This window comes from Corvus cornix, chromosome 2, assembly GCF_000738735.6.
Source record: "Corvus cornix cornix isolate S_Up_H32 chromosome 2, ASM73873v5, whole genome shotgun sequence".
Taxonomy (NCBI): domain Eukaryota; kingdom Metazoa; phylum Chordata; class Aves; order Passeriformes; family Corvidae; genus Corvus; species Corvus cornix.
In genome coordinates, this window is record NC_046333.1 from 109837877 (window position 1) to 109862421 (window position 24545).

The following is a 24545-nucleotide window of genomic DNA, read 5'->3' on the forward strand; positions in this document are numbered from 1 at the left end:
CGTTACATATTTTCTTTGCTCTAGCGATCCTGCAGTCCTTCCATTGACTTCAATGGCAGTGCTATTCATGGACTGACTCTAGGATTGGGCTATTTACTAAGCAAATAATCAGAATCAGCAGTTTTGGAGTCATATGGGCACCCAATAAGCAGCCTGTTTTGTTGTTGGATTGGCTATAAAATCCCAAATCCCCTCAGCTCCTGGCTGCTGGCACCAAGGCTCACTAACAGCAAGCAGAATGGCCTTTCAGTCTGCACTCTTTGTTTTCTTAGCTGGACTGGTATTTTTCTCTGAAGCTGCACCACTGGTGAGTGTCTTTGTATTCAAACTCAATCATTACAAGAATGATAATCTAGATTTTCTAGATGACTAGCATCCTCCTCATCCATGAAATTCTGTAACAATTAGGCTTTGCCAGAATGCTATTTCTGGGTGGTTTTTTATAGTAGCATCTTCAGAATTCTTAAAACTTTTTATTTTCTTGCCATTTACCTACCTATTTTAAGGAATTATGGAAGGGTCAAGGACCCAGGTGGTGTGACCTTTCTTTCTCTTCCTTTGTGTCTGTTCATGACTCACATCCCGTATCCTCAAAAAAGAGGCAGCTTTGCCAAACAAGTGCTTCTCTGAAGCACTAAAAAATATTTTTTAAGCATGACTAAGGATTCCTTATAGTGTAATGAAGCCTAAGAGAGGGATATTCTTTCAGCCTTAGGATATCATATGTATTTCTTTGTTGGTTTCCCTAGCTAACACACTTTGTCTGCACTTACAAGAATTTACTATTTTCTTATTTGTGATCTCATTATAAAGGTATAATATTATAACATTTTCCTAGAGCCATATGCAGCTCTAAATATTGAACAAGAAGTCTGTTTGTGTGCAATAAAGTTATCAGTATAAAGTTCTAAGATGCTCTGCTTAAGAAATAGATGTTTGTAAATTAGCTTTGAATAGCATTTCGCAAAGAACTTATTTTAAAGTGAACGGTAATTCCACAATTAGAATCCATCTTTCCTTTGGGAGAAGGTTTTTGCAGGCTTGGTGGACAGCTCCTATACAACTTCTCCTCCTTTCCCCAAGGTCTCCCATGGCTCTGTTGATTCCAAATGCCCTCTTATGGTGAAAGTGCTGGATGCAGTCAGGGGAAGTCCTGCATCTGATGTAGCTGTTAAAGTTTTTAAACAGGCTGAAGATGGAAGCTGGCAGGACTTTGCTGCTGGGTAAGTTGTGTGTTCTTCTGGAGCCAATTTCAAGGTGCCTTGGCCAAACAGTTGAGGAGTTAATGGAACAGAGCTCTGATCAAAACAGCAACGTGTTTTCTGACGTGTCACACTATCAGTGTTAACAGCACATGAATTCTGACCTAAAATCCATTAGATTTAAGTGGAACTTATCCATGACATTTAAGTGGAACTTACCCATGACTGAAATGCTAATTGCAAAAATATGTTCAGGTGCTCATCTTATCTTTGTAAGGGAGTAGTTTTAACAATTTTTCTCCTAGCTTCAGTATTATCTTCCCTTCCTATAGAAAAAAAAAAGAAAAAGGAAAAGCCTATTTACCAGCATTTTGTAGGTAATCCAGACTAACTTCTATTCATATGCAATGGATATAGAGCTTTATTTGAAGCAGTCACATACAAAATCCTCTCTGTAAGATTTGTCTGCACACATACAAATAATAAGTGCATTATTCATCTTCTGCTGTGTACCAAATGTGCTGGTTGGAAGAAACTCCTTGACCAGAAAGTTTTAGAGAGTTCCATTGTAACACAACACAGAGGCAGAATCTCAGCATTTGTTTGTGGCCATTTCTATAGCTCTGAATGTCTTTGCTAGAATGACAGCCCGATACCTACAAATACCTAGTGTCCTTAGGACATCACAGAGGGTCAGACAATAATACCTTCGGTCTGTGAAAAGTGGATGAGTAACAGAAGAACACAGTTTACTAAAATTCAAATAGCTGAGGTATTCAGACATTCACCTTTCATTGCAACAACTTGTTGAATCAGATTTTTAAATAACTCAAGAGAAGCCTCCAGTAGCAGCAGAATATTCAAGCACTGAATGAGAAGCAAAAGAATGGACAGGAGTCGACAGCACATTTAACTGCCTTTCACTAGGATTTTCTATAGCATTATTTACATAAACCTGCAGAAAAAAGAAAGAAAGAAAACTCTAGAGGAGAAGACTATAAGGAGAGATACTTTTCTCTCCATCTGAATGGTTTCTTTTTATATAATGAAAAATGAAAAACACTTTTCCCCACTGAAAAGTAGCAAGAAAATTTGCAAGATTGAAAGAGAAACAAACAACTCTGCTCCCAAATGCTGAGTGTTAACCTAGGAACAAAAGCCTCTTAAAATGGATTTATGTACTTTAACGAACAGAGAAACTCCATGAAAAATGACACATTTTTTTCAAGAGACAGGGATAATGTCTTATCCCTAGTGAGCATTTCTTTCATTATTAGGAAACCAAATTATTTCAAATGTTTCATCAAGTGCTGTGTAACATCTAATACAAAATACAATTTACAGAGGACTAAGATAAATGTAATGTCATTGTTAAATCCCCTTTATTTGGGGGGCATAACAGTGTTTTCTTGTTTAGTTTGCAATGCTGCTTTCAACAAGCCCAAGGAGACAAATCCTGTAGTTGTTGGGCAACTTCTGTTGAAACTTTAGGTTAGCACACTCAAGAAAATCAAATCACTTCTTCTTAAATATAAATTGAGAAGATTAACCCTGGGCGAGTGAGAGCCATTTTGCTGGGGGATGGCAGTGAAGGAACATTAAATCACAATTTTTATTGCAGGTAAAGATTTTGACCTTTTCCTTGACTTGCATCTTAATCAAGGCTGCTTTCCTTTCAAGTGATACCATTGACTTTAGCTGATGACTCTTGTTTGAACCAGATTTTCATATGTGCTTACAATTTTATTCTTTTGGAGAAGCCAGACTTTCCCTGTGTTAAAACAGCTGAAAATATGAATGCAGTCCAGGAACGCAATATGTAAATACTCCTGTCAGGTGCATAATATTTTGAAGTTACAGTACCTAGAAGATACATATGGGAAAGTTACATTTTGTACAAATGTCTGTTGTAGTTATTTTTTCACCTCTGTGTTTGCTTGTTTTTACTTTGCAAGCACACTTTATGGAATCAAGAAAATGTACCTGGCAACTGTTGAATTTGAGTAATGGTATTTAAGGGGCAGTGGGGGAGTTGGAATAGTAGCAGATTACTTTACTAAGAGGCTTATTTCAAAATTACTCCAGCTAAAAATACACAAGAAGAGATAACTTGAGCTGAGACACATACTGAGGAAGGGTTTAGGGCACAGAGCATGTGATTTGGATTCTATATGAGCTTCTCCCATGACTAGCTTTGACCTTTCTGCTCCTCACAAGTTTTTGGAAATATAGGTCTTATCATGTGGTTCAAGAGTTGCAGTCACCAAACATAGTTTTTATGTGACCTAGGTTACAAGTCATCAAAAAGGCTTCTGTGTATTTGAAGTGGTTCCCCAACCCTCGTTTTTTTTTTCTTTTAACTCCAAAATAAGAATTCATGCTCCTGAGATATTTCCTCATCAGTCTGCATCTGAGAGCACAGTTTATCTCAATGCAGTACGTGTCCTAAGAGTTAATAAACATCATTGTATAGACAGTGTAGATTTAACCTTGCCACCACATACAGCTAAGGTCCAGGTAGGCAAAAAGAGGATCAGGATTGCAGTCTAGGCTGGCACTGGAGTAACTTAACTGGAAAAGCACCACTTTTTAAACTTAACTGTCCATCTTACAGCAGATGCTGGCAGTCCACATCCTATTAAGAATAAGGAACATGTTATATTTACTCCCCCACTCAGACAGAAATACAAGTGCTGTTCAGAAGCAATCGCAGCATTTTGCTACCAGCGCTGAATGCTGAGCATCCTCTGCCTTGTGCTGATCCCCTCCAGGCTCTGAATCACACACTGTCCTGTTGGCTGTCAGTGCAGCAGTAATGCTGAAAGGTTTCCTTGTGAGAGCACTTGCAGTGAATGGCTACCACTTAATAACTAAAATAAAGAAAGTGCCATTAACTTCTGGTAGTGTGCATGCCTTTTCAAGTGAGCTCTTCTTCCCAGTTTCCCAGCTGTTCTGGATGGTTAACATCTGCCACTGGGGCAGCACCCCTTAGGGAAAGAATCATTCCAGCTGCATCCACATTTTCCTCAAACTAAAACTAATTTGTTTGTCTGAACAAAGATTTTGAGACAGACACCATTTTTCCTTTTAATTGGTTTGTGTCTAGACTACCCAGCTTATAAGCAGAAGTACATGGATTGCTAACCTCTTCTGCAGCATCTCAATAATTCTGTTTCACAGCTTCAAGGACACTCAGAAACAAATTACTTCTCCATTTATTAAAGCAATACAGATTAAACAGGAATTACTAATTAAACTAAGAGAAAGCAGATGCACACACTTGACAAATTGACTGTGATACATGTTTCAAATAGGACTTGGATTCTCTGCAGGTTTGGTCTGCCCTGGACACAGTTGATTACACTTGTACTGGACCAGTAAGATTTTGTCAGTCTTAACAAATAAAAGAAAATTAGCATGGGATTTTCAATCCTGTTACCTCTTAATTTAAGTGAAAGCTCTCTCCTTCAGTCATTTTTATTTACCACCATTAACCAAAGATAACAAACACGGTGAAGGAGGAGAAAGAGACCGGGAAAGAAAATCCCAACAGCACAGCTGATTCCATCTCAGATAAGCAACATGTCACTGCTTTCTCCACTTTCTCTCCTCCTCCTCCAGTTTGTTTTCTGCCTAGGCAGTTACTCCTTGCCATGAGACAAGAAAGTTCCAGTAGTTCTTCCAGTCATGGCTTTCTTTATTTTTCCTTCAACTACGTCATGTGGTTATGAAGCGCTATACATATTAAATAAACATTTTCAGAAGAAAAAGACCCAAACAAAAACAAACAAACAAACAAAAAAGGTTAAAAAATCAGAAATTAAATAAAAGGAGGGGAAAGAGATAAATGGGATTTAGGAACTAAGTATGTAAATATTTAAACAGCTGTCATACAAAGCTTGAACAACTTCCTTTTTGAACAAATAGGGTGCAATGCCAGCTATACTTCCTTCTTGCTGCTGGAGTTTCTTCATCCACAGATTTTTGTTACAAGCTGAGCACATAATCTCTGAGCTGGGAATTCCTATTGCTCATTTATATGGTACCCAGTGGAAGAGGCCCCTGCTCTTTGACCAAGGCATTGTAAATCAAATTATTAAAATCTTGTGATGCTAAATTGCTTTTCCAAGACATTACCACTCAGGGTCACATAAAATCACATCAGTGTATAGGAGTAAACCCCAGAGCCTCAGTGCTAATAACTAGAGAACAAAATGATTTTCCAATAAAATTTCTCTTCTCTCCTTAGTTTGGTTTTGAGATTTTGCATCTTGCCTGTCATCATGGCAGTCCTCCTAAGACAGCAACCTTTGGTTCCAGAGAGCATTTGGTACAAGTTAACATGATACTAAAAAGAAGGACCTTAAACCAGCCAGCTTTGATTTGTGATGTATATGGGTGAGTTGGTAGCAAGGACAGACTCTGCAATATGGAAACAAACACTGCATAGAGAGATGGAACTATTCCAGATGATTGGAAACTGCTCAATGTAGAATTTGGCACCTCTACTAATTAATATTCCACACTGGCTTTTCTGTTTAGCATCTAAATGACAATATAAAATATTTACATAGATATTTAATCATTACAGGAAAACCACAGAGTATGGAGAGATTCATGAGCTCACGACAGAAGAACAGTTTGTAGAGGGAAAATACATGGTGAAGTTTGAAACCAGCTCTTACTGGAAGGCGCTTGGGCTTTCTGCATTCCATGAATATGCTGATGTAAGTAGTGGCAAATATCCTTAATAACCTGTACACACTGCCTGTGCAGCAGCAGCAGCTGGGAAGAACAAGCACAGCCCTTTGATACTGAAGGAGCATCATCACACAGTGAAGTGGTTCACTGCCACACAACATCGGGCGAGTAAAGGCAGTAAATGGCCAGCTAAGCCAAAGGAAGGAGCCAACTTCCCTGCAAATGCTGACACAGCTCTTCCAAAGTGTAGCTGTGCCCATTCACCCACTCATACCAGTAGGGAATCTTGTTCGAAAAGAGCTACATTATTCAAAAGTAGAGAGTGTTCATAAAAACAAACAAGAAAAAAATGTACCGAGAAGAAGAGACTGCTTGTACTGCTGCTGAAGGAATGGAGGGATTTGAAAACCTTAATTTTATAGGAAATAAGCTATGCTTGAATCAGAGGTATTTCCCCCATATTGGTCACATGAAAATCCCTGAATTCTAATATGACGTATTTACCTGAGAAAAACAATTCTTTCTGGTGTGCCTTTTTTAAAATTATGTTCAGCACCAAAACATGCAATTAAAATAAAAGAAGGTATAAAAATGTAAAGAAATAATCATAGTGGGATAGTTGACTATTTCAGTGATACTCAAATTTCATAATCAGGCCAGCAATATAATCATGTCCTGTCTCTCCCTTTGCTTTCAGCCCTACACTGATTTATTGTCTGTTCTATCCTATTGTGTTTGCTTAGCACACCCAAAAATCTGTTTAAATTCTTCAGGCTTAATCTGTCATTAAAGTTTCCCCAATTTAGTTAGTCTGGAACAGCTACTGGTACTGTTGTAGAACATTTTAAACCACAAGTTCATGGAGCTCTGTGGAAGATTAAACCCAATGACTGAGTCCCAGGTCCATAAAAGTCTGAGGTGGTTTGGGTGATTTAGGTAAAAAAAGAACCCTCAAAAATATTCCCTAACCATTTGGATATCTGAAAGTTGTAAGGGCTACACCTCAAAAGGTGCTTAAAAATGCCTGACTGAGACTGTTCCAACTAGGCTGAAGAAGCTTTTCCTTGACATAATAGCCTACAGAACAACAAGGTAGCCTGGGAAGTGGGTAGAATTTGGTGACTGACTGTGTACAAGGTAACTGAAGCCTACAGTCCTCATGTCCCAGCAGCTTAGACTTTGGTCATAGGAGAGAACTCTCTAGTCCACTTGTAGAAAGTGCATCATGGTTTAGAAAACAGATCAAATAGTAGGCTAAAGAAAGCTGGAGCTTAACCCAGGTGATGACACTTTCCTGGGAATCGGGTGTCCCAAGTCCCATTCAACTGATTTGGAGAGCAGCAGATTTGAATTTTCTTAGGGGAAGGGTCTGTCCTTTTTCTGGCAAGCCTAGCCACTCAGTTCTCAATGCAAAAACTGACCCACCACCAGTGGTGTTAAAAACAGGAGGGGGCACTGAAGCACAGAAAGCAGCTTTGGGCTCCAACAGCCTATCTTGTTTGGACACCTCACACAGGGGTTGTATTTGAATTCGCCAGGTGGAATTTCACCCCTGTCTTTCTTACTGGTCATTTGAGATACCTCCCCGTCCAATTCCACATCCCAAAGCAGTTTGCCTGGCTCAGGTGTGGGTACCTCCATCCAGCTTCACTGCAGCTGAGGCTCTTTGTGGACCTCGATCCAAATCCCACAAATACTTGGCACTCAGTACTTGGCAATCACAAAGTAACAGGAAGCATTACCCTTCAGAAGGGTAAAAGCATTGAACAAAGTGCTCTGCAGATGAAGTGAGGTGTGCTTCTTAATTGTTAATAAGGTAGCTTTGACTGTATGTTGTTGGTCATGACCACAAATTTTCTCTTTTCCAGGTGGTCTTCACTGCTAATGATTCCGGTCACCGCCACTACACCATCGCCGCTCTCCTCAGCCCTTTCTCCTACTCAACCACTGCTGTTGTCACTGATCCCAAGGAATAAACATGTTTATTTTCATGTTTGTTTCACAAACACTTTCCTCCACTAGAACTATCATAGGCTTTTAGGAGGAAGGTTTTCCTACTGCTAATGCATAACTTTTTGCTACATTAGTTGTTTTTTTTTTCCATTTTGTAACCTGGCAAACTTCCAACAAGTCAATAAAATATTACTTCTTTAAAACAATTTTTACTCCATTAGTGATTGTTTTCTAAAGTATCATGATTTGCATTGAAGTGCAAAGGATAGCTGAAAAACACATGTGGGATGACTTTTGATTTAGTTTTCTTATCTTCCTCCACTACCTTAAAGAAGTTTCTCCAAAATACATTGGCTCAAACCAGGAAATTCACATAGTTGTGTTACCTTAAAAAAATTACCAAATAAATTTACTCAAAATAAGAAAGTTATCTGTACTTCTCCAAGTTTACACACAGAAATTATGGTCCCACTATCAACCAGGTCACAAGGTGAATCGGTGAAATTGTGAATACCTAGCAGCAGAACAAACAATGCAGAAACCATTGAAATAAGTATGTCCACAGAGCTGAAAGAGTCAAAATCTGTGTTCCTTTACTTAAAACTTCAGGTAAACCTCAACACTTTGATGTTTCAAGAGGAAAGCTGGCTGCTCAATCAATCTAGGAAGTACTGAAGAAATTTCAATTAGCACATTTTTTAACATCTTTGATATTAAAGTAATTATTTGACATCACACAGCTCGCTCCCCTACACAGGTGCATTTGAGTTAAATCTCTAATAAGTCAAATCTGTAGCCATCATTAAAAAGAAGTCCTAAAATAGACCCATCATCTTAATATTCTCTTCATATTTTTAGAAATAGGAAAAAGTAAGCTGTAAAGTGACTGTGATTCGAATAAAGTTGCTGATAAACTGACTAATGACTTTGAGGGCTTTAGCAGTGATTTCTGTAAACCCCTGGCCTATTGTATTTAAAATACCCTGAAGCAGAGGAATTGGTTTTTAACTGGATTAAATAAATTACAAAGAAACTGAAATCATGCCAGTCAGAAACCTTCAGCACTCATTTGCCGCTGACCTTGGAGTTTATACCCAGAGCCTGCTGGGATGACAGCATGGCAAGTGAATTCACAAGTTACAGAAGCTTGCCTTTAACATTTCACTATCTGGTTACTTTTCCACGGATTTCTAGATGCTACCATAGTTGCACAACTCTTGTAAGCAGTGCAAACAGTTTCAAAACAACGCCCATCATAAAGTATGGAGATTTCATGGGATCCTCATGTTTCTGGAGCTTGAAAACCAGTAGATTTCATTTGAAGGGTGTTATGCTAAGCCCTCAAAATAGGACATAAATTTGCTCATATAGATATACTCAGCAAAAAACAAACAAAAAAACCCAAAAAACCCCCAAAACCAAAAACCAAACCAAAAAATACCACCAACAGCTACAACAACAAAAAAACCTACTCTTGCAGTCATCCATCTGGTGAGATGTAGTAAAAGAGTATATGGATATATGTCTAAGCAAAGATCAGAAAGACAAAGTTTCATTTCAATAAACAACATTTCCCTAAAATTAACTAGATGCTTCTGGTAGGAATTGACTTGCAGTTGTACAGGGAAAGTCCTGAGCTTGTACTGAATCTAAGGGACAAGTGATACAACTTAAGATACTGTTTAACTGTGCTTCAGAAGTCGGTGTGTAGGTATCTTGATGTCACGCTGAACACCAAAAGTAGTGTATTTTTCTTCCTAGGGAATGCATAAGAAAACTAAATAGCCCACAAATTATCCACCTACCTTTTATTAGAGGTGGGGAGGAGATCAACACAGAGAGAAATCTCTTAATGTATAAGCATGGGTGACTCAATTAAACCAAACCATAACCACAGAGAATTTCTCACTGAAATTGCTGGGTTGACAAAAAAATTATATTTCTCTCAATTATATGAGGTCAATACAGCACCATTCCTCAATAAAAAGAGAAAAATAAAACAGAATAGATATTGTTTCCAAGAAAATTGACACTGTAGTTGAACTAGGCAATGTTCACAATATTTCCACAGAGAAGGATAGAAAAGACTTATTTTCACAGACAAGGTTCATGTTTGTATGGGTTACTTATTTTCTCATTATTTACTAAGTAAACAGTATGAATCTGTGTGTTGAAAGTCATAAGGGTTTTCTGATAAGTAGCTTCATTTCAGAGGCCTTGATATAAAAATCATAGCTCCTACCCATTTCTGCTTGCTGACACAGACTTTCTAGTGGCAGGCAAAATGGCTTTTCATTCTGTATTTCTGGTTTTCTTAGCTGGCCTGGCACTTTGCTCCGAAGCTGCGCCATTGGTAAGTGTCTCAGGATTGAAGTCATTCTACTGATGTAGTCTCAATGTCTTTTTTCCTTTTATTATTTTTTAATTAGTGTAAGCAAAAAAAAAAAAATAGACTATTCTATTTTGTTTTGATTATTTTGATTTTACAGTATGTACAGACTGTAGTTCTCTGCTGCTGCTCTTTTCTGGTCCTTCTTTCTCCTTCTCTAGTCATTAGTGAGAGGACTTTATGGGTAGAGAAGTAGCACTTGTCATCAGGCACGGAAACTTCATGAAAAACAATGTGAGATGAGAAAGGAAAAACTATCATATTCACTAGACAAAAAACCTTGAGCATTCATAACATAATGAACAAGATGTGTCATTGAATTTCATCTCCTGTTGCAAAATCCATGCTGGAAAAAGGCCTTCTCTAGACTTCTGCCTTTCTGCTCTACCCACTACAGCTTAACCCCATGTAAGCAAAGAACAGAGCCAAAGTTAGGATCCTTCTTCCAAAGGGCTCATTAATCCCAGGAGAGCAAGCTAAAGACACAGATGCTTCAGCCTGAAATTCTCCTACAACAGCCTTGTCTCTCCTCAACTACTCATTTTTCCTCTCAACTCTGATCTTTGGGAAAATAATACCTGACTAACCTTGTTGAGGAATAAGACTTTCATTGAGCTCCCAGCGTGTAAAAGTCAGGAAAAATCAGCAGTGGCCTTCCTGCAAGGCCTCACTAGCGAGGAGCCCCTGCCTTCCAGAAAGGGAACGGGAGGAATCTGGGCATAGAGGCACTACAGATACATGCTGATTGGTATGATACCAGACATGGTTCCTGACCCAGGGAACATCCCAGACTGTAAGAGGGCATTAAAGGGAGGGCTCTTAGTTTTTAACCATCTACATCACAATTCATTTTACAATGATTAAATGGATATTAGTGACTGCTATTTTGAGACCATCCCCAATTAGCACCTTCTATAAAGCTCTGTTTTCTCACTCTTCATCTGCAGAATTAGGTAAGGTCAAAGCCCTCATTCAACTCTATTTTTGAAAAGGTAAAACATCAGGCCATAATCACTACTTGTGATGAATATGTTGGGATGAAACTATAGCCATCCTGTATTTGAAGGAAGGTTTTTCTCTCCTGTGCTTGTGTAGATGCCAAGGTTGACAAATCTGATTCAACACACTGTTAGGAGAGAGTCTGTATGTGGTGCTTATCATGTTTACAGCAGAAATGCAACTCTGTAGCAACAGAGATAACTCTATGGCAACAAGGTATCAGAGGCTTTCAAATCCGGAAAGCTGCGCTCAAACTTACGGTCCAAAATACAGAGGAGGAGTTGGCAGATTTTTAAACAGTCCTACTACCTTTAAGGATGCAATTATTTCCTGTTGAGGCCACAACTTAGTTACAACTTCATGCTGGAGAAGATGTGTAGCTAAGCCATGAAAAGGAAAAATAGAAAAGTGGTCTCACACCTGCTGTGCCTCCCTGGTGTATATGGCTCCATGCCCAACAGCTCCTGAAATCTTCCTTCCTGGCCCAACCATATCCAGCCCCCAGAAAGCTTCAGATTATGATTCTTCAGTACACAGCAGTCTTCTCATGGAAAATATGGTCTGTACTGTAGATCTAAAGAATAATATTCCTTGGTGCTTTATGACGTACTGTCACTTACTCTTCTTGCAACTTAAAAATTCTCTCATCCTATTGAAGGACCCTCTTGACGCCAAGCATCCTCTTTTCGTAAAAGTTGTGGATTCAGTCCGAGGAAGTCCAGCTCCAAATGTTCCAGTTAAGTTATATAAAGAAGCAGCAGATGGATCTTGGGAACTGTTAAATTCAAAGTAAGTCACACTAAAAAAATGAATGAAAGATGGGAAAGGCAATGGGAAGAGGCCGAATAGTTGAAAGACCAGTTTCACATTCTCTAATGTGAGATGTCTTTTTGCTCAGAGGAAAAATAGCATACAATTGAATTAACTTGCTGCAGACAGTCTTTTAAATGTACTACAGTTTCAACTACCAAAATGGTTTTATAATTCTTTACAGTTCCTATGAACACAAGAAAGTATTTTAAGCTATCCTTCAATTCAGTCATCGCTTCTCTCTAATTTCATTGCAAAGGTCTCTATTACTTTTTAGTACCCAGCAATGAACTGCTGCATTGTTACCAGAAGAATCAGACAGACTCTTATATTTTGAAACCAAGACTCTGGTTGAGAATCCTACCTTTACTGGCCATTTTCCATCTTTCTAAATGGATTTTCATTTCTTACAACACCACAGCTATAACAAGAAACTGTTTTGAACATATACCACATCACATTTGATAGCCTTCTTTACTTCAAGATAAAGGACTTACCCAAAAGGAGAAAATTTGGGGATAAAGATTTATCACCTCCTCCTCCACAGAGAAGAAATCACATCTCAAGTAACAAAAAGAATCTCCAGATATTTAAATGTTGCCATGTCTTCTAAAAAATGTAATTGTAGAATTTCAAATGTAGATGACTTTTTTTAAATTGCCCTCTATTTTAGTATATGTTAACGCTTAAAAAAAATAAAAAGCAATCTTTATTTAAAGTATAGTCTGAAATTAAATTGGAAAAATTCTTAGGTGAAACACAGAATGAGCATTCTTTATTCACCAAGCAATATCCCACTTGCACACTTAGCTCCTCGTGATAGTTGCAAAGTCTCGCCTGAGACCTTTCCATGTATGTTAACAGTCTATTCCACCCAAAAAAAAGTGAGGAAGGGCTCCCAAGGGCTAGAGCTGGTATAGCCCATGAACTTCGACAGTGGAATCCCAGACTCAGACGCATTTCTAGAAATTCCAGTAGAAACTGTTCTCTTTGGTGTCGTGGAGCAGTGGGCTGGCACAAACAACACTGCTCTCATATGTGTCCTTGAAAAATATAGCTACAGTGAAGGCCACACACTATTGTACAATGTGGGGAAAACAATCTATTCATGTTGTGCTACTTAAATTGCCTCACACCCTCAAGTGAGAAGACAATTTCACACATATTCTGTCACTGGAAATGCGTGAAATTTTCCAGTAAGTGTTCAGTTTACTCATCTTTACTTCTGAGCTTAGAAACTCTATATAAAGATACTCATCTAAACAGCTGGATAAGACTGAAGCCTTAAAAACACGTTTAACCTTTGAGGAAAGTAACCTCAAGATAAGGTAAGCAAAAGTCATGCTAATATGAAATCAACCTCCCCAGGCTTGATAATTTTTAAATAATTGAATGCTAGCAAGAGATCCTGTAATATTCTCAACTGAAGCTGCGTTTGGTATTAACTGGAAAAGCTTATTAGAGAAGTGACCAGTTATCTAGCAATGATCAATCTATGACAAAGAAAAATAGAGAAAATTGAATGGATATAAAACTTCTGATAACTGACTACAGAGCATCTTGTAAGATATAAATGGTGTTCTATACTTTATTTTCTAAGCTATATGAAAAAAAAAATCCTAAGTAATGCACTGGACAGTGACAATATTTTTCTCTGCAGGCAATTTGAGTAAAATTCAGAAAAAATTTGGTAGATAGAACAAAAGACAGCGGATTTTAGATACCAAAATCAGGCACTGGCAGATCTGTTATTTGAGGATAACCTGCCTAATAAAAAAACCCTAGTAATATAAAACCAATTTCACAGAAAGATGTTTCAAAAAAAGGGACATGTTTGAGAGACAGCATTCAATATTGCTTCTGGAGCCCTAAATGGGTTGGTGCTCAAAGATGTATGGTTTCAAACCAGTACTAGAGCTTTAGATAACACTGATAGTATCTTCAAATCAAACAAAACCACCTGTTTGTTCAGGCCAATATAAACCACAAGGAATTCCATGAGGCTACACTGCTAGTTGACCTATGGTCATTTCAAATAGCAGATCTCAAATTTCTAATAACCAACTGTAAAAAATATTTACACTGATAAAACAACTCCATACATTTAAATAAGAAAGAAAACCACGGAAAAATCAGGACATTTGATCCTGCTTAGTTGCACAGTGAGTGCATCATAGAGCTTCCACATTGCTTACAGCAGTGGTGAAGTTTTCCCTCTGAGTGGGTTCATTTAATTAAGTCCAAGACTCTGCCAAGAGTCTATGAACAATAATGCCAGTTTTTGGCTCACCCCCAAACCATGCAGAGTTAGTGTGGTGGCAGGTAGCCATCTGCTGTGGTCGCTGCAGAAGTAGCAAATGCCAAGATAAGCTCTGAAGCATCCACACTACAGATGGACGTAAGACATTCCAGATCAATAGAAGTATTCATCATATTACTTAAGCCACACATCACTCAAGTTCAGTTGCTAAAAGCTGCATCTTTCTCAGGCTTTTAGCCAAACTATAAAAGTGTGTTCTTCTACCATTACACAGACAAACCAATGACAGAGGAGTGCTCCCAGAGCTTACAACTAAAGAACAATTTGTAGCAGGGATATACAAGCTTGAGCTTGATACAGCCTCTTACTGGAAGAGTATGGGTTTGAATCCCTTCTACCGTCATGCTGATGTGAGTATTCATTTTCATTTCTTCCTCTACTTCAGTTGCAAAGAATAAAGATACTTTATATGTGTAGGCTTCAATTACTAACCGCATATGTTGAACTTTATTTTCACTTTAAAATATTTTCACATTAACACTTAAAATCCACAGTCTCAAAGCTTTGTAGCAACATAGTCATGACAGAACCTAGTTACTAGCTCCCCCATAACTCCCAAAGCTCCTAGATGTGTTACTTATGGAGAGGTTTTCCATCCTTCTCCCTCTACTTAAGCCCATGATTGTTTCTGTACTTATTCTAAGTGTTTGAGGGACAACAAGTGAAGTACTCTTTGAAGTCTCCTGGGAAAAGCATTTACCTGCCTTTTGGAGCCAGTATTTGTACGGCTACAAACAGAGTTCATAATTTAGATTTTTAAAGACAACAAAAGTAGTACTGTGTTCTGGATGCTTGGAGCCCCAGTTAACAACAGAAAAAAAAGGTACAACGTGCCTCTTTAATTTGCATGGGACAAATAAATTGGTTAGAGGAAGGTGTTCCAGACCAGGTACCAAGTGAGGCTTGCTGAAGGATTTGGGACTCCCTGGGGACTGTCTCCTTCCGCCTCCAGAGCATCAGTGCTTTCCAATGACCTTTCAGTAGTAGCAGTTCTATGTTAATTGTTGGCTGGACTGTGACAGATCTGCTCAGCTGTTCTTATTTTCTTGGAGAAAAGGTGGCAAACACCTGGATTAAATTTTCTCCCTGCCTTCCAGAGACACCTGAAATATGACATTCTTATACTAAACAATAATGAAGGTTAATGCTGGATAGCCTTGCCTTCTGTGAGAACTGAAATAAAAAAGGGAAGATGAAAGATTTACAACATGCAAGTAAATTGATTGTATATCAAGATGATGTTTGACTGGACATTAATTTAATCTACAGTGAAAGAGCCTTCTTTCTTCAAAATAAGCCTCAGTAAGGAACACATTTTGCTCAGTTCACTGGTTGTTTCATATGCATCTTTCTTATTAATGTTGAAAGGAGCACAAGCTGTGCATCACAGAATGCTATTAAACCCTGTATTTTAAAAGTTGACACCTCTCATTTCACAACACGAAATAATGTACTATGTGGAGTGAGAAATCAAAGGACAGGATGTGCTGGTCAAGGAGATGTTAATAGGGCTGTGCTAAATCACTCATATGTAAGGTTATTATGCTGTGGCCAGATAACTAATGCAGTCCTTCTCTAACTATTAGATTTTGAAGTAGAACTAAAGAAACCCATTGTTTTATACTCTGGCCTAATGATGTGTAGCACTGTTTAATTCTGTTGCTTGAAGTACAGAACATGATGAGCAACAAAAACATTCCAACACTTGAAAGAATGGGCTAGCTTTTTTTTTTTTATTAATAAAGACAATGAATAGGGTTCATACTAGACCTTCATAAGGGAGGAATAAGGAAATAAGAAAAGAAGTCTTGTTGCCATTTATGAGTACCAACAAGGAAATGCCAGTTTGGACAATAAATAAATTGTATAAAGTCTGGAATAATGTGGTATTTATACTTTTAACAAATGATATTTAACCAGTGGAAAAACTGTGTGTTACAGGCAGTCACAGCTCAGAGTGAGAATATTTCTGAAGTTTCATGTGAAGTTGCATAAAATGATCACAGTGGTTCCAGCTAAGCCTTTATCTGGAGATCACTTCTCATTTGTCTCGTATTTTTCCTTTTTCCAGGTGGTTTTCACAGCTAATGATGTTGTTAATCGGCATCACACCATTGCTGTCGTCCTTAGTCCCTTCTCTTACTCAACTACAGCAGTAGTTAGTGAGCCAGTGGAATAGAAGCTGACATTAAGCGTGAAAATTCGGTTGTGTAAATTAAAATTTCCATAAATGATAAGAACTTAGTATCTGACTGTATCAACAGCTTTAGATTTCATAGTAAATTGTTGCAGATAAGAAAACCTTATAAAAGGAAGGCCTTGTAAAATCATGGCCCACTTCTGCTACTTTGGCTAACTAGAAAAGGATTCTGGGTAGTGACTTAGCTGAAATAGAGGAGGAAAACAAGTTACATAACCATAGAAAACAACTTATATAACCCTCACATGTTTACATCGTGGCTTATGGTCGTTGGTTGAGCTATGGTTGTTGTGCTTTAGTGGAATGTTACTGATAAAAGCCTAATTGCTTAGAAAGGCCTGGTTTTTTGGAATAAACGAGCTCCCTTTTGCACCTGCCTGAGGACTCTGCGTCGCTTCTTACTGCAACAGTAAATCACTAAGTTTTTTATTCACTTTGTTAACTTCAGAAAGAACATGTATTGACTTTGTTTTCAAATACTCTTCCTAATAAAAGTATTCTGCATTTCTGTATTGTCATATTGCCCTTCTGAGTAAGTTTGGGGGTTGAAAAAAACACATTAACCTTAGGAAAAAACTTATTGAAATTCCACTACGGGGACTCTGAGAATAAACCAGTCTTCCATGAAGTTGAAAAACTAAATTTCTTCTTGCAAAGGAATTGAACAAAACGTGTCTGTGAAAGGTGTCTCATGAAAAGCAAGCACACAGAAAATATAATCCACCACTACCATCTCCAGTGTTTTATTAATGAAGCCCACAACAGATGAAGTCACATGGGATTACTAACTCAGGGCCCCACACAATTATCAGATAAACTCATCTCTCAATTCTGATTTTGGAGACATAGAAGTGAAAGAAGGTAAAGGTGACAGTATGGTAGAACAGCATTTAAATATGCTAAGAAGGCTACACACACTTAAAATGCCTCCTTTCCTGTTTTCCAATATATCAGAACTGGCGACACTTTCAAAGACAGACCAGAAGCCTTTGTTTCAGAAAAGTATGTCACTCAAACATACCTGAAGAAGCTTATTCAGGTATTTACAGAAAATTCTGCAAATAAATTTGTCCCCAGTTAAAGTACTCCCCAGAATTTCTTGCATACCTCAAACCATCAGACACTTCCATAATAGCTAAAAAATGCAAATAAAAATAAGGATAACTGATGAATCCTGAGAAAATCAGTGTCCTGTTTAATACCAGGAGAAATATGGATGAATCCTTCTATTCCCATTCTAGTAATCCTTATATAGGGAAGAACCATTAGGAGATGCAACACGACAGCAACCCTGTCTTGGAAAAGTATGCAAAAAAGGTTGAGTCACTTAGCCTAATAAAACCAAAAGCTGAAAGCCTATAAATACAAAGAAAAGGAAAACACCCTGCTAGCCCTAAGGCTTGATCCCATCACAGCCCAACCTGATGTATTTGGATAGGTGTGTCGCTTCCTTTTGCTGTTACTTTGGGGTACCGAGCACTAGAAAAACGAGCATTTTGTCTAGAAACAAAACACAAAGATGGTATCTTTTCCACAAAATCTCAGAATAAACAAACCAACACAATCTTTAGAACATTATATTTCATAAAAGACAATGATAAAAAAGTACAAACATTTTCATGAACAACAAAAAACCCCAAAACTATGATAGTACACAGGAAATTCCCAGCATTTGTTTCAGTGCATTTTTCATTAAGCCTATCTTACATACCTCTACAAATAAAATAATCTTAAGTACACTTCCACTTGCTGATATGCAATGGATCCTTTTAATTTTTTTAAACAGCTGGCTCATTAGTAATCCACTATAACACAGTCATCAGTAAACATAACAATAGAAAAATAGAGTGCCAGGATCCAATAAAAAGGACATTTTGCACTTGCTTTTCAGTACACTGCCTATTTGCAAAATGGACTTTATATTTTATATTCTCCTACTTAAATTTGAAATATAGAAAATGGGCTTCAGAGTATCTTAGCATATTAAACAGATTCTACTCTTAATATTTCTGTAATGTTTTACTTGCTAATTTGCAAGACCTTCAGTATCTTGTAAAGCACTTCTTCTTCTCCTCCTTCTTCTCCCTCCATGTTCACTCCTTGAAGATGTCCTTTATTTGGCTTTGTCAGCAATGCAAAAGCCAATGGGATCGGTTTCTCTCTACATTTTACAAGAACCATGAGATTATCAAAAGGAATGTGCACAACTCTTAGTTCTGCATCATATTTATTTTGTTTGAAGGCACTGTCTATGTTAAAATTCACTACAGAAGAGTACTGAGTTCAAGCAGGTAGTATACAAACACTATTTTGATGTAATTTAAGATGGCAACTTCTAAAACTTCCCAACAAAGTGATAAAAGGTATTTAGAGAAGAGTGTTGGTCAACAATTCATAATTTAACATCCATCATTTTGGGGCACCAAAACGTAAACTTTTAAAGAACTCAGCTATATGTCACAATCCATTCACATACTGGTTTAATCACATTTTTCTAGGACCATACATGATCAATCACTTAAAGCTGTAAAGTTATATTAGTTCAGCCACAGCATATGTGTAATATAGTATGTATATATGTAAGTATATATACATATATATGCATTCGATTTCTTTTTTAATTGCACATGAATTTCACAGAATGCCTAAGAAATGGGCACAAAAGCATGCTTCAGAAAACAGTACAGACCTATGGTACCAAAGGATGTTTCATAATCTTAGGCGTGAAATTGTAGGTGAACTTGTATTGAAAACCAGAAATCACTTCAAAATTACATGAGGGACTTAAAAAATTATTCTGCTGTTCTTAAAGAACCATATTAGTCTGCTATGAAATGACTATCTTTATTTTGAAGATAATTAATTTTACATAGAGTGTATTATCTCCCCTTTTTCATATGCTTCTGAATGTTCTATACACTCAGTTACAGAAAAATCTATCAGGAGGTGATCAAACCACTTAAGCATGCTTTTGAAGGATGTTTTCTTCACTTTATGCTTTTAGTTATTTCCACTGTATTACATCATTCCTAAAGCATATTAGTTTAACTGGTAGATTTTAAGGTAATTCCAGTATGGTAAAAAACATCCCTTATAATTGTTCTCAAATACTTAAATAATAATATTTCTACTAAATATTTGGGATGCCTACAGCTATGCTCATAACATTACTGAATGATGGCTAAGAGCAAAATTTGCTGCTGGGATGCCAAAGAAATAAAACGTGTTTATGGCAAACAAACTTAAAATATACAAAGCACCACACCATCTGTGGCAGCAATTCAGGAAACCAACATACAGTAATGACTTAAAGATAGGATTCTTTGTCAACACTCTTACAGAACACTCTATGGGTAAACGATCCTTATTATAGATACTGCTTTCCATTCATTATGGGAGCAGAAGTCAGTCTTTGGTTCCTAAAGAGTTGAGTAACTGTGACAAACAAAACAGTTTAGTATATCTTGGTCAATATCTTTGCATTAACATAGAAAATAAATGACCTGGTCCTTTTCCTTTGTATTAACAAGGAATGTAAAAAAATATTAAGAAAGATAATAATGCTTAGCAGTGGGATACTTTCAGGTAGCATAACATTACAAGTAAAGAGAAAATAAGAAGATAAGGAAAGAGGCTAGTTACTTATACGTTTAACACCACAAAAATAGAGAAACAGACAGGACCAATCCTTAGCAGGACTGTGCAACCTCAATCTCATTGACAGTCATCGACTTGAGGATCCTCAGTGCATCATAGAAGCACTCAGCACTCTACCAGAATAGGCCCTTAAATAGCTATATTGAATAATATATTAGGAGTGGAATTTCAAAAAGCACTTGGGATTGGCCTGCTTTCTGTTCCGCTTATGTCATCACCATCCTCATCAGCAGAACAGTGTGACCAACGCCGTGCTGCTGAAAATCCCACACGGCAAGAATTAGAACTATTAGAACTATGCTTTATTATTCTCTTAAAAATCTAACTTTAATATTCTTCCAATGAAGACACATTTTTGGCTCTTCTGATTTTGGAGGAATAAAAGTGCTGTTCACTAGAATTTAAAAAAAAAAAAAAAGGACAATACCAAAATACTGTACGCACCCAGACACATCGCGTTTTAGGCATGAAAATCCCTGACATTGACACTAGTGGCACACTTGGAAACAGTTAAGAGTTCCTGTAGATCATAATATGCAACAACTGCAAGATTTTCTGTAATACACATGCAATATGCATATAAATACGATTCAGATGGCAGGCAGGGTATCATACAATTTTGCTGGCAATAAATAAAATTAAAAGCTTTCTTTCTAGCAGGTTCATATAAGAAAGTGATTTTTCTATATAGATATGCAGGAGGCCTAGAGCTCAAAACTAGTATAACAGTTTACAGTCATAGCTGGCCAACAATTAATATTTCCTTCATTTCACATAAGGTATAACCTTTTTATAAGCATACTTACATTTTACACTTGTTCTTTCATGCTAATAAAAACATTCCTATAGAATTCAAACGAGAACACACTCAAATACATACTGAAGCATAAAATATTGAACAACTGAAAAGCAATGTACACACATTAATTTACATCACATATTTACAAAACACATTTTAAAAAGAAACAAAAGCATTCATTTAAATACGAGGAGGGGCAGTTCAGTATAAAAAATTCCTGGAAGAGGCCTCTGCCCTTATTTCCGGAGAAGCTACAAGTCTGTTTTCTGCAGTTTATTTAGTTGAGTAGTTAAGATAGAGAGTGTGAAGAATGAAGGCTTGAACAGTAGTCTCATGCTGTAAACATCTGAGTGGTAGCTGCTGGCTTTTCTTTCAGAACAAAATGCATGGTACATACAATCACTTTACTTCTCATCCCAAATATGCATCATCAATTGGTGAAAAAACTCTAATTCTAAGCTGCTGTTTGTTGGTTTTGTTTTGTTTTACAGTGTTTATCAGTAGCTTCCAGTGTTAAAAGTTTATTCTGGTAGGATATCTTGCCATTCCACTTCCATCAATAGTCTCTAACAGGAGCGAGTTCTGGTATGAGATTAACAGTTATATTTTTATACAATCTACTGACAAGTACTTTAGGAGTATATACTAAATTGTTCAACCCATCAATATACTGACGTTCTCTGGAATACCTCAGAAGTTTGTATCTGCAGAAGGAGTTGGAAGAAGAAAAATGAGAAAGATTTGCAAGAAACAATTCAATTGATGTTAGACGCGATACTGTGACAGTCATTTAATTTTGAAATATACCTTAAATTCTGAAACTACCTTTCAAACCTTTGAAATTACCAAATAACCTACCTAGGCTTTAAAAGCAAGCTTTTAAAGATTTTTACTACAGTTAGATTTTATGGTTGCATATACAAGTTAACATTAAGACTAAATAACAAAGGAGGCATTCAATATGTAAACTTTTTATGGTCCCAAACTAAATAGATTTTTAAAGATTATTCAATTTCTTCATGTTCTTTTGCTATAAAATTAAACTAAGGAGCCTAGGGAAGATTTGAGAATCTTCACTGTTCATCATTATACATTTAAATGTCTGAATTGATTTTCGTTTCACTCTTGAGACTCCTGCATGTGCAAACATCTAAATTTGAGGTGATTAAAAAACAGTTCCCATCCCCCGTATTACCCACATATACATTTTAGTTTCATAGAACAGATTTACTCATCTCTACTGCATGTGTCTATTCAAAATTATGAATAAAAGAGAAAAAGGATGTTCCCAGAAAAAGACATCCATTGATAACAGAATTGAGCAATATTTCTAGTTACAGGAAAATATATATCATAAACCCTTTACTTTGTGTTTCACCTTCTAAGTTTTACATGTAGGTCATCTGCTGCATTCTGGTTTCTATTCAAATCCCAGGACAGGCAGAACTTCCTGGCCAGTTTAAGTGTTTTGTAACTTTGTAGCAAAAGAAAAGAATCCCAAAAGAAAACATTTAAGTCAATGTGTGCAAGAAATGAGAAGACTTGTATCTCAGAAAAGAATAAAATATGAAGGAAGAAACCAATCCTTGAGGAGTTTTAAAGTCTGTTTTCATGCAGGAGTCATTTGCCCTAGCTGCATTGCCTCCTTTTGCAAAATATCCAAAATAGCCAACTAATGGAGCCCTGCCAGCACTAATGCCAAAACTATTATGGAACAATAACATTCTGGATCAAAGATTCTGATGATAGTGTCTTCTGACACACAAACTCAGTCTCTCTCATGGTTAAATAAAAAACATCTGAACAGCAAATATAATGTGTTTAAAAAAATAGGTATTTTAGCACCAAAGAGGAAATAACATCGATAAGAACTGACTGCTTATTCATACGTGTGGATGCAAGAAAAAAATTTTACATCTTTAGCTGTAGTATTTGAACATTCCTCTGTTTTTCTTACCGTCCCAAAAACTGGACTTCACCTCTGTGATGATGAGGAATGGATTTGTACTTCCCTAAATCGCCTTCTGGTCTTGTTACATTGTATCCAGCATAGTGAACCCTGCCATAAAATACATAAACATTTATAAAAACACCTTCTTACAGCTCACCATACGAGTTAAAGCAAAAGTGAAAAATACACATCAAATATTTTAAAACTAAGTCTTTATGTTCATTGACATTCTCTTCCTAAAAAAACCCGCAACACTCCAAACCCAACAACTGAAAAAGCTGGCAAAGTGCAAAATAATAATAATTTCATATTTAATATTTCCTGCTTGTTCCAGCATAAAAACGTGAAAATAGCAAGAAAAAAGTATAAAATTCTTCCTTTAAAAGATATCTCTTTATATAGAAACTCATTCAGAGCCTTTCAATAGCTCAGTTAGAACAGTTTAGACTCATTCACTGGGAGCAGTAGGTAATGCCATGAGCAGTGCTGTCCATTGTCCAGTGTGGGACTACCAATGTATTCACAGATTAACCTCTCTCTCAAACACTGCTCCTAAGATATGAAACTGATGCTTACTCTACATGCCTGTGGAATGGTATTTCATAATGCTAGCAGCAAGAGTGAAGCAACATGCTTAGTGTGATTACCTGTTATTCTTTCTGTTATTTGTCACAAGGCCTAGCTTTTAAAAACCTGCTAGCTGTCCCCAGGCCAAGAAAAAGGAACATCATACTTATCCCTTCAAATGGTATATTCGGATATTTCTGAAGCAAACTATGCAGAATTTGTCCATTTAAAACAAGTTATGAAAAGGTAACAAGTGACAAGAAAACACACCTAACTGGTCTCAAAGGGTGGGTGGTACAGAAAGACCTAGGCACTCAATACTCACCTGTTCCAAAGATCATCATCTTCTCCACCCCATCCCCAGAAGGCATTTGGAAAACCATTGATCTTCTTGAATTGTTCCACTGTCAGGCCACTTACACCACCAAAGAACTCATTGTACGGAAGGCTGGAAACAAAAGATAAATTCTATATCATTAGCTGAACTTTGATAAGTAGCCCTCTCTTGAACAATACCTTTCCAAAAGGCAAGAGCCCCAAACTAAGGACATGAACAGAGGCTGAATGTATTCACTAAGGGAAACTGGTTCACAGATTGCCAGCATGAAGTGACATACAGCAAGCTGAACAAAAGGTTTGCAGTAGTGTCTGATTCGCATAAAAGGTGCTCTTAAACTGTAGCTCCAAAGAGTATCACCCATAACAAACAACAGTCTACCAGTCTATTTCAGATGGCTGATTTAGACCCATAGCTGAAGTGTTAAGTGAAGCCCTCAAACTATTTATGTTGACACTATTCAACTGAAAAAACCTCTTTAATCAACTGAAAAATTACAAATCAGTAACGCATCAATTAAATAATTTTAATTCTTTACTATATTCTACAGAACTCTTAAAACTTGAGAGAAACAGCTTAAGAGCACCAATTAAACAGTGAATGGCACACTGATTTAAAAAAACACTTTCCAGTTTTTAAAAGATAAACTTCTGAATCAAA

The 24545-nt window shown here is 37.0% G+C and overlaps 3 protein-coding genes across 4 annotated transcripts in view; 2 read left to right on the forward strand and 1 right to left on the reverse strand.

Annotated features, from left to right (window-relative positions):
- The first annotated feature begins 130 nt into the window (after positions 1-130).
- LOC104690422 (transthyretin) lies at positions 131-8062 on the forward strand. Its single transcript, XM_010401238.2, has 4 exons — positions 131-307; positions 1084-1223; positions 5794-5929; positions 7772-8062. The coding sequence occupies exons 1-4, from the start codon at positions 239-241 to the stop codon at positions 7877-7879; spliced, it is 453 nt and encodes a 150-aa protein (XP_010399540.1). The 5' UTR covers positions 131-238; the 3' UTR covers positions 7880-8062.
- Positions 8063-10063: 2001 nt separating this feature from the next.
- Positions 10064-17092, forward strand: LOC104690420 (transthyretin-like). Its single transcript, XM_010401235.4, has 4 exons — positions 10064-10209; positions 11903-12033; positions 14589-14724; positions 16446-17092. The coding sequence occupies exons 1-4, from the start codon at positions 10141-10143 to the stop codon at positions 16551-16553; spliced, it is 444 nt and encodes a 147-aa protein (XP_010399537.1). The 5' UTR covers positions 10064-10140; the 3' UTR covers positions 16554-17092.
- Positions 17093-17290: 198 nt separating this feature from the next.
- The window catches only part of B4GALT6 (beta-1,4-galactosyltransferase 6), a 31421-nt gene continuing 24166 nt past the window's right edge, over positions 17291-24545 (reverse strand). For both annotated transcript variants that reach the window (XM_039548304.1, XM_039548305.1), the window contains 3 exons: positions 23874-23996; positions 22988-23089; positions 17291-21734 (listed from right to left, as the gene is read on the reverse strand). In XM_039548304.1, the coding sequence (XP_039404238.1) occupies positions 21587-21734; positions 22988-23089; positions 23874-23996 (373 nt within the window). In that variant the 3' untranslated portion in view covers positions 17291-21586. The remainder of the gene's footprint in view (positions 21735-22987; positions 23090-23873; positions 23997-24545) is intronic.

What these genes read in the sequence shown, in the direction of transcription:
- LOC104690422 (XM_010401238.2), top strand. Translation starts at nt 239, where the DNA reads ATGGCCTTTCAGTCTGCACTCTTTGTTTTCTTAGCTGGACTGGTATTT. An exon ending in TGGCAGGACTTTGCTGCTGG is followed by an intron (nt 1,224 to 5,793) that starts GTAAGTTGTGTG and finishes TAATCATTACAG; the next exon opens with GAAAACCACAGAGTATGGAG. An exon ending in CATTCCATGAATATGCTGAT is followed by an intron (nt 5,930 to 7,771) that starts GTAAGTAGTGGC and finishes TCTCTTTTCCAG; the next exon opens with GTGGTCTTCACTGCTAATGA.
- LOC104690420 (XM_010401235.4), top strand. Translation starts at nt 10,141, where the DNA reads ATGGCTTTTCATTCTGTATTTCTGGTTTTCTTAGCTGGCCTGGCACTT. An exon ending in TGGGAACTGTTAAATTCAAA is followed by an intron (nt 12,034 to 14,588) that starts GTAAGTCACACT and finishes ACCATTACACAG; the next exon opens with ACAAACCAATGACAGAGGAG. An exon ending in CCTTCTACCGTCATGCTGAT is followed by an intron (nt 14,725 to 16,445) that starts GTGAGTATTCAT and finishes TCCTTTTTCCAG; the next exon opens with GTGGTTTTCACAGCTAATGA.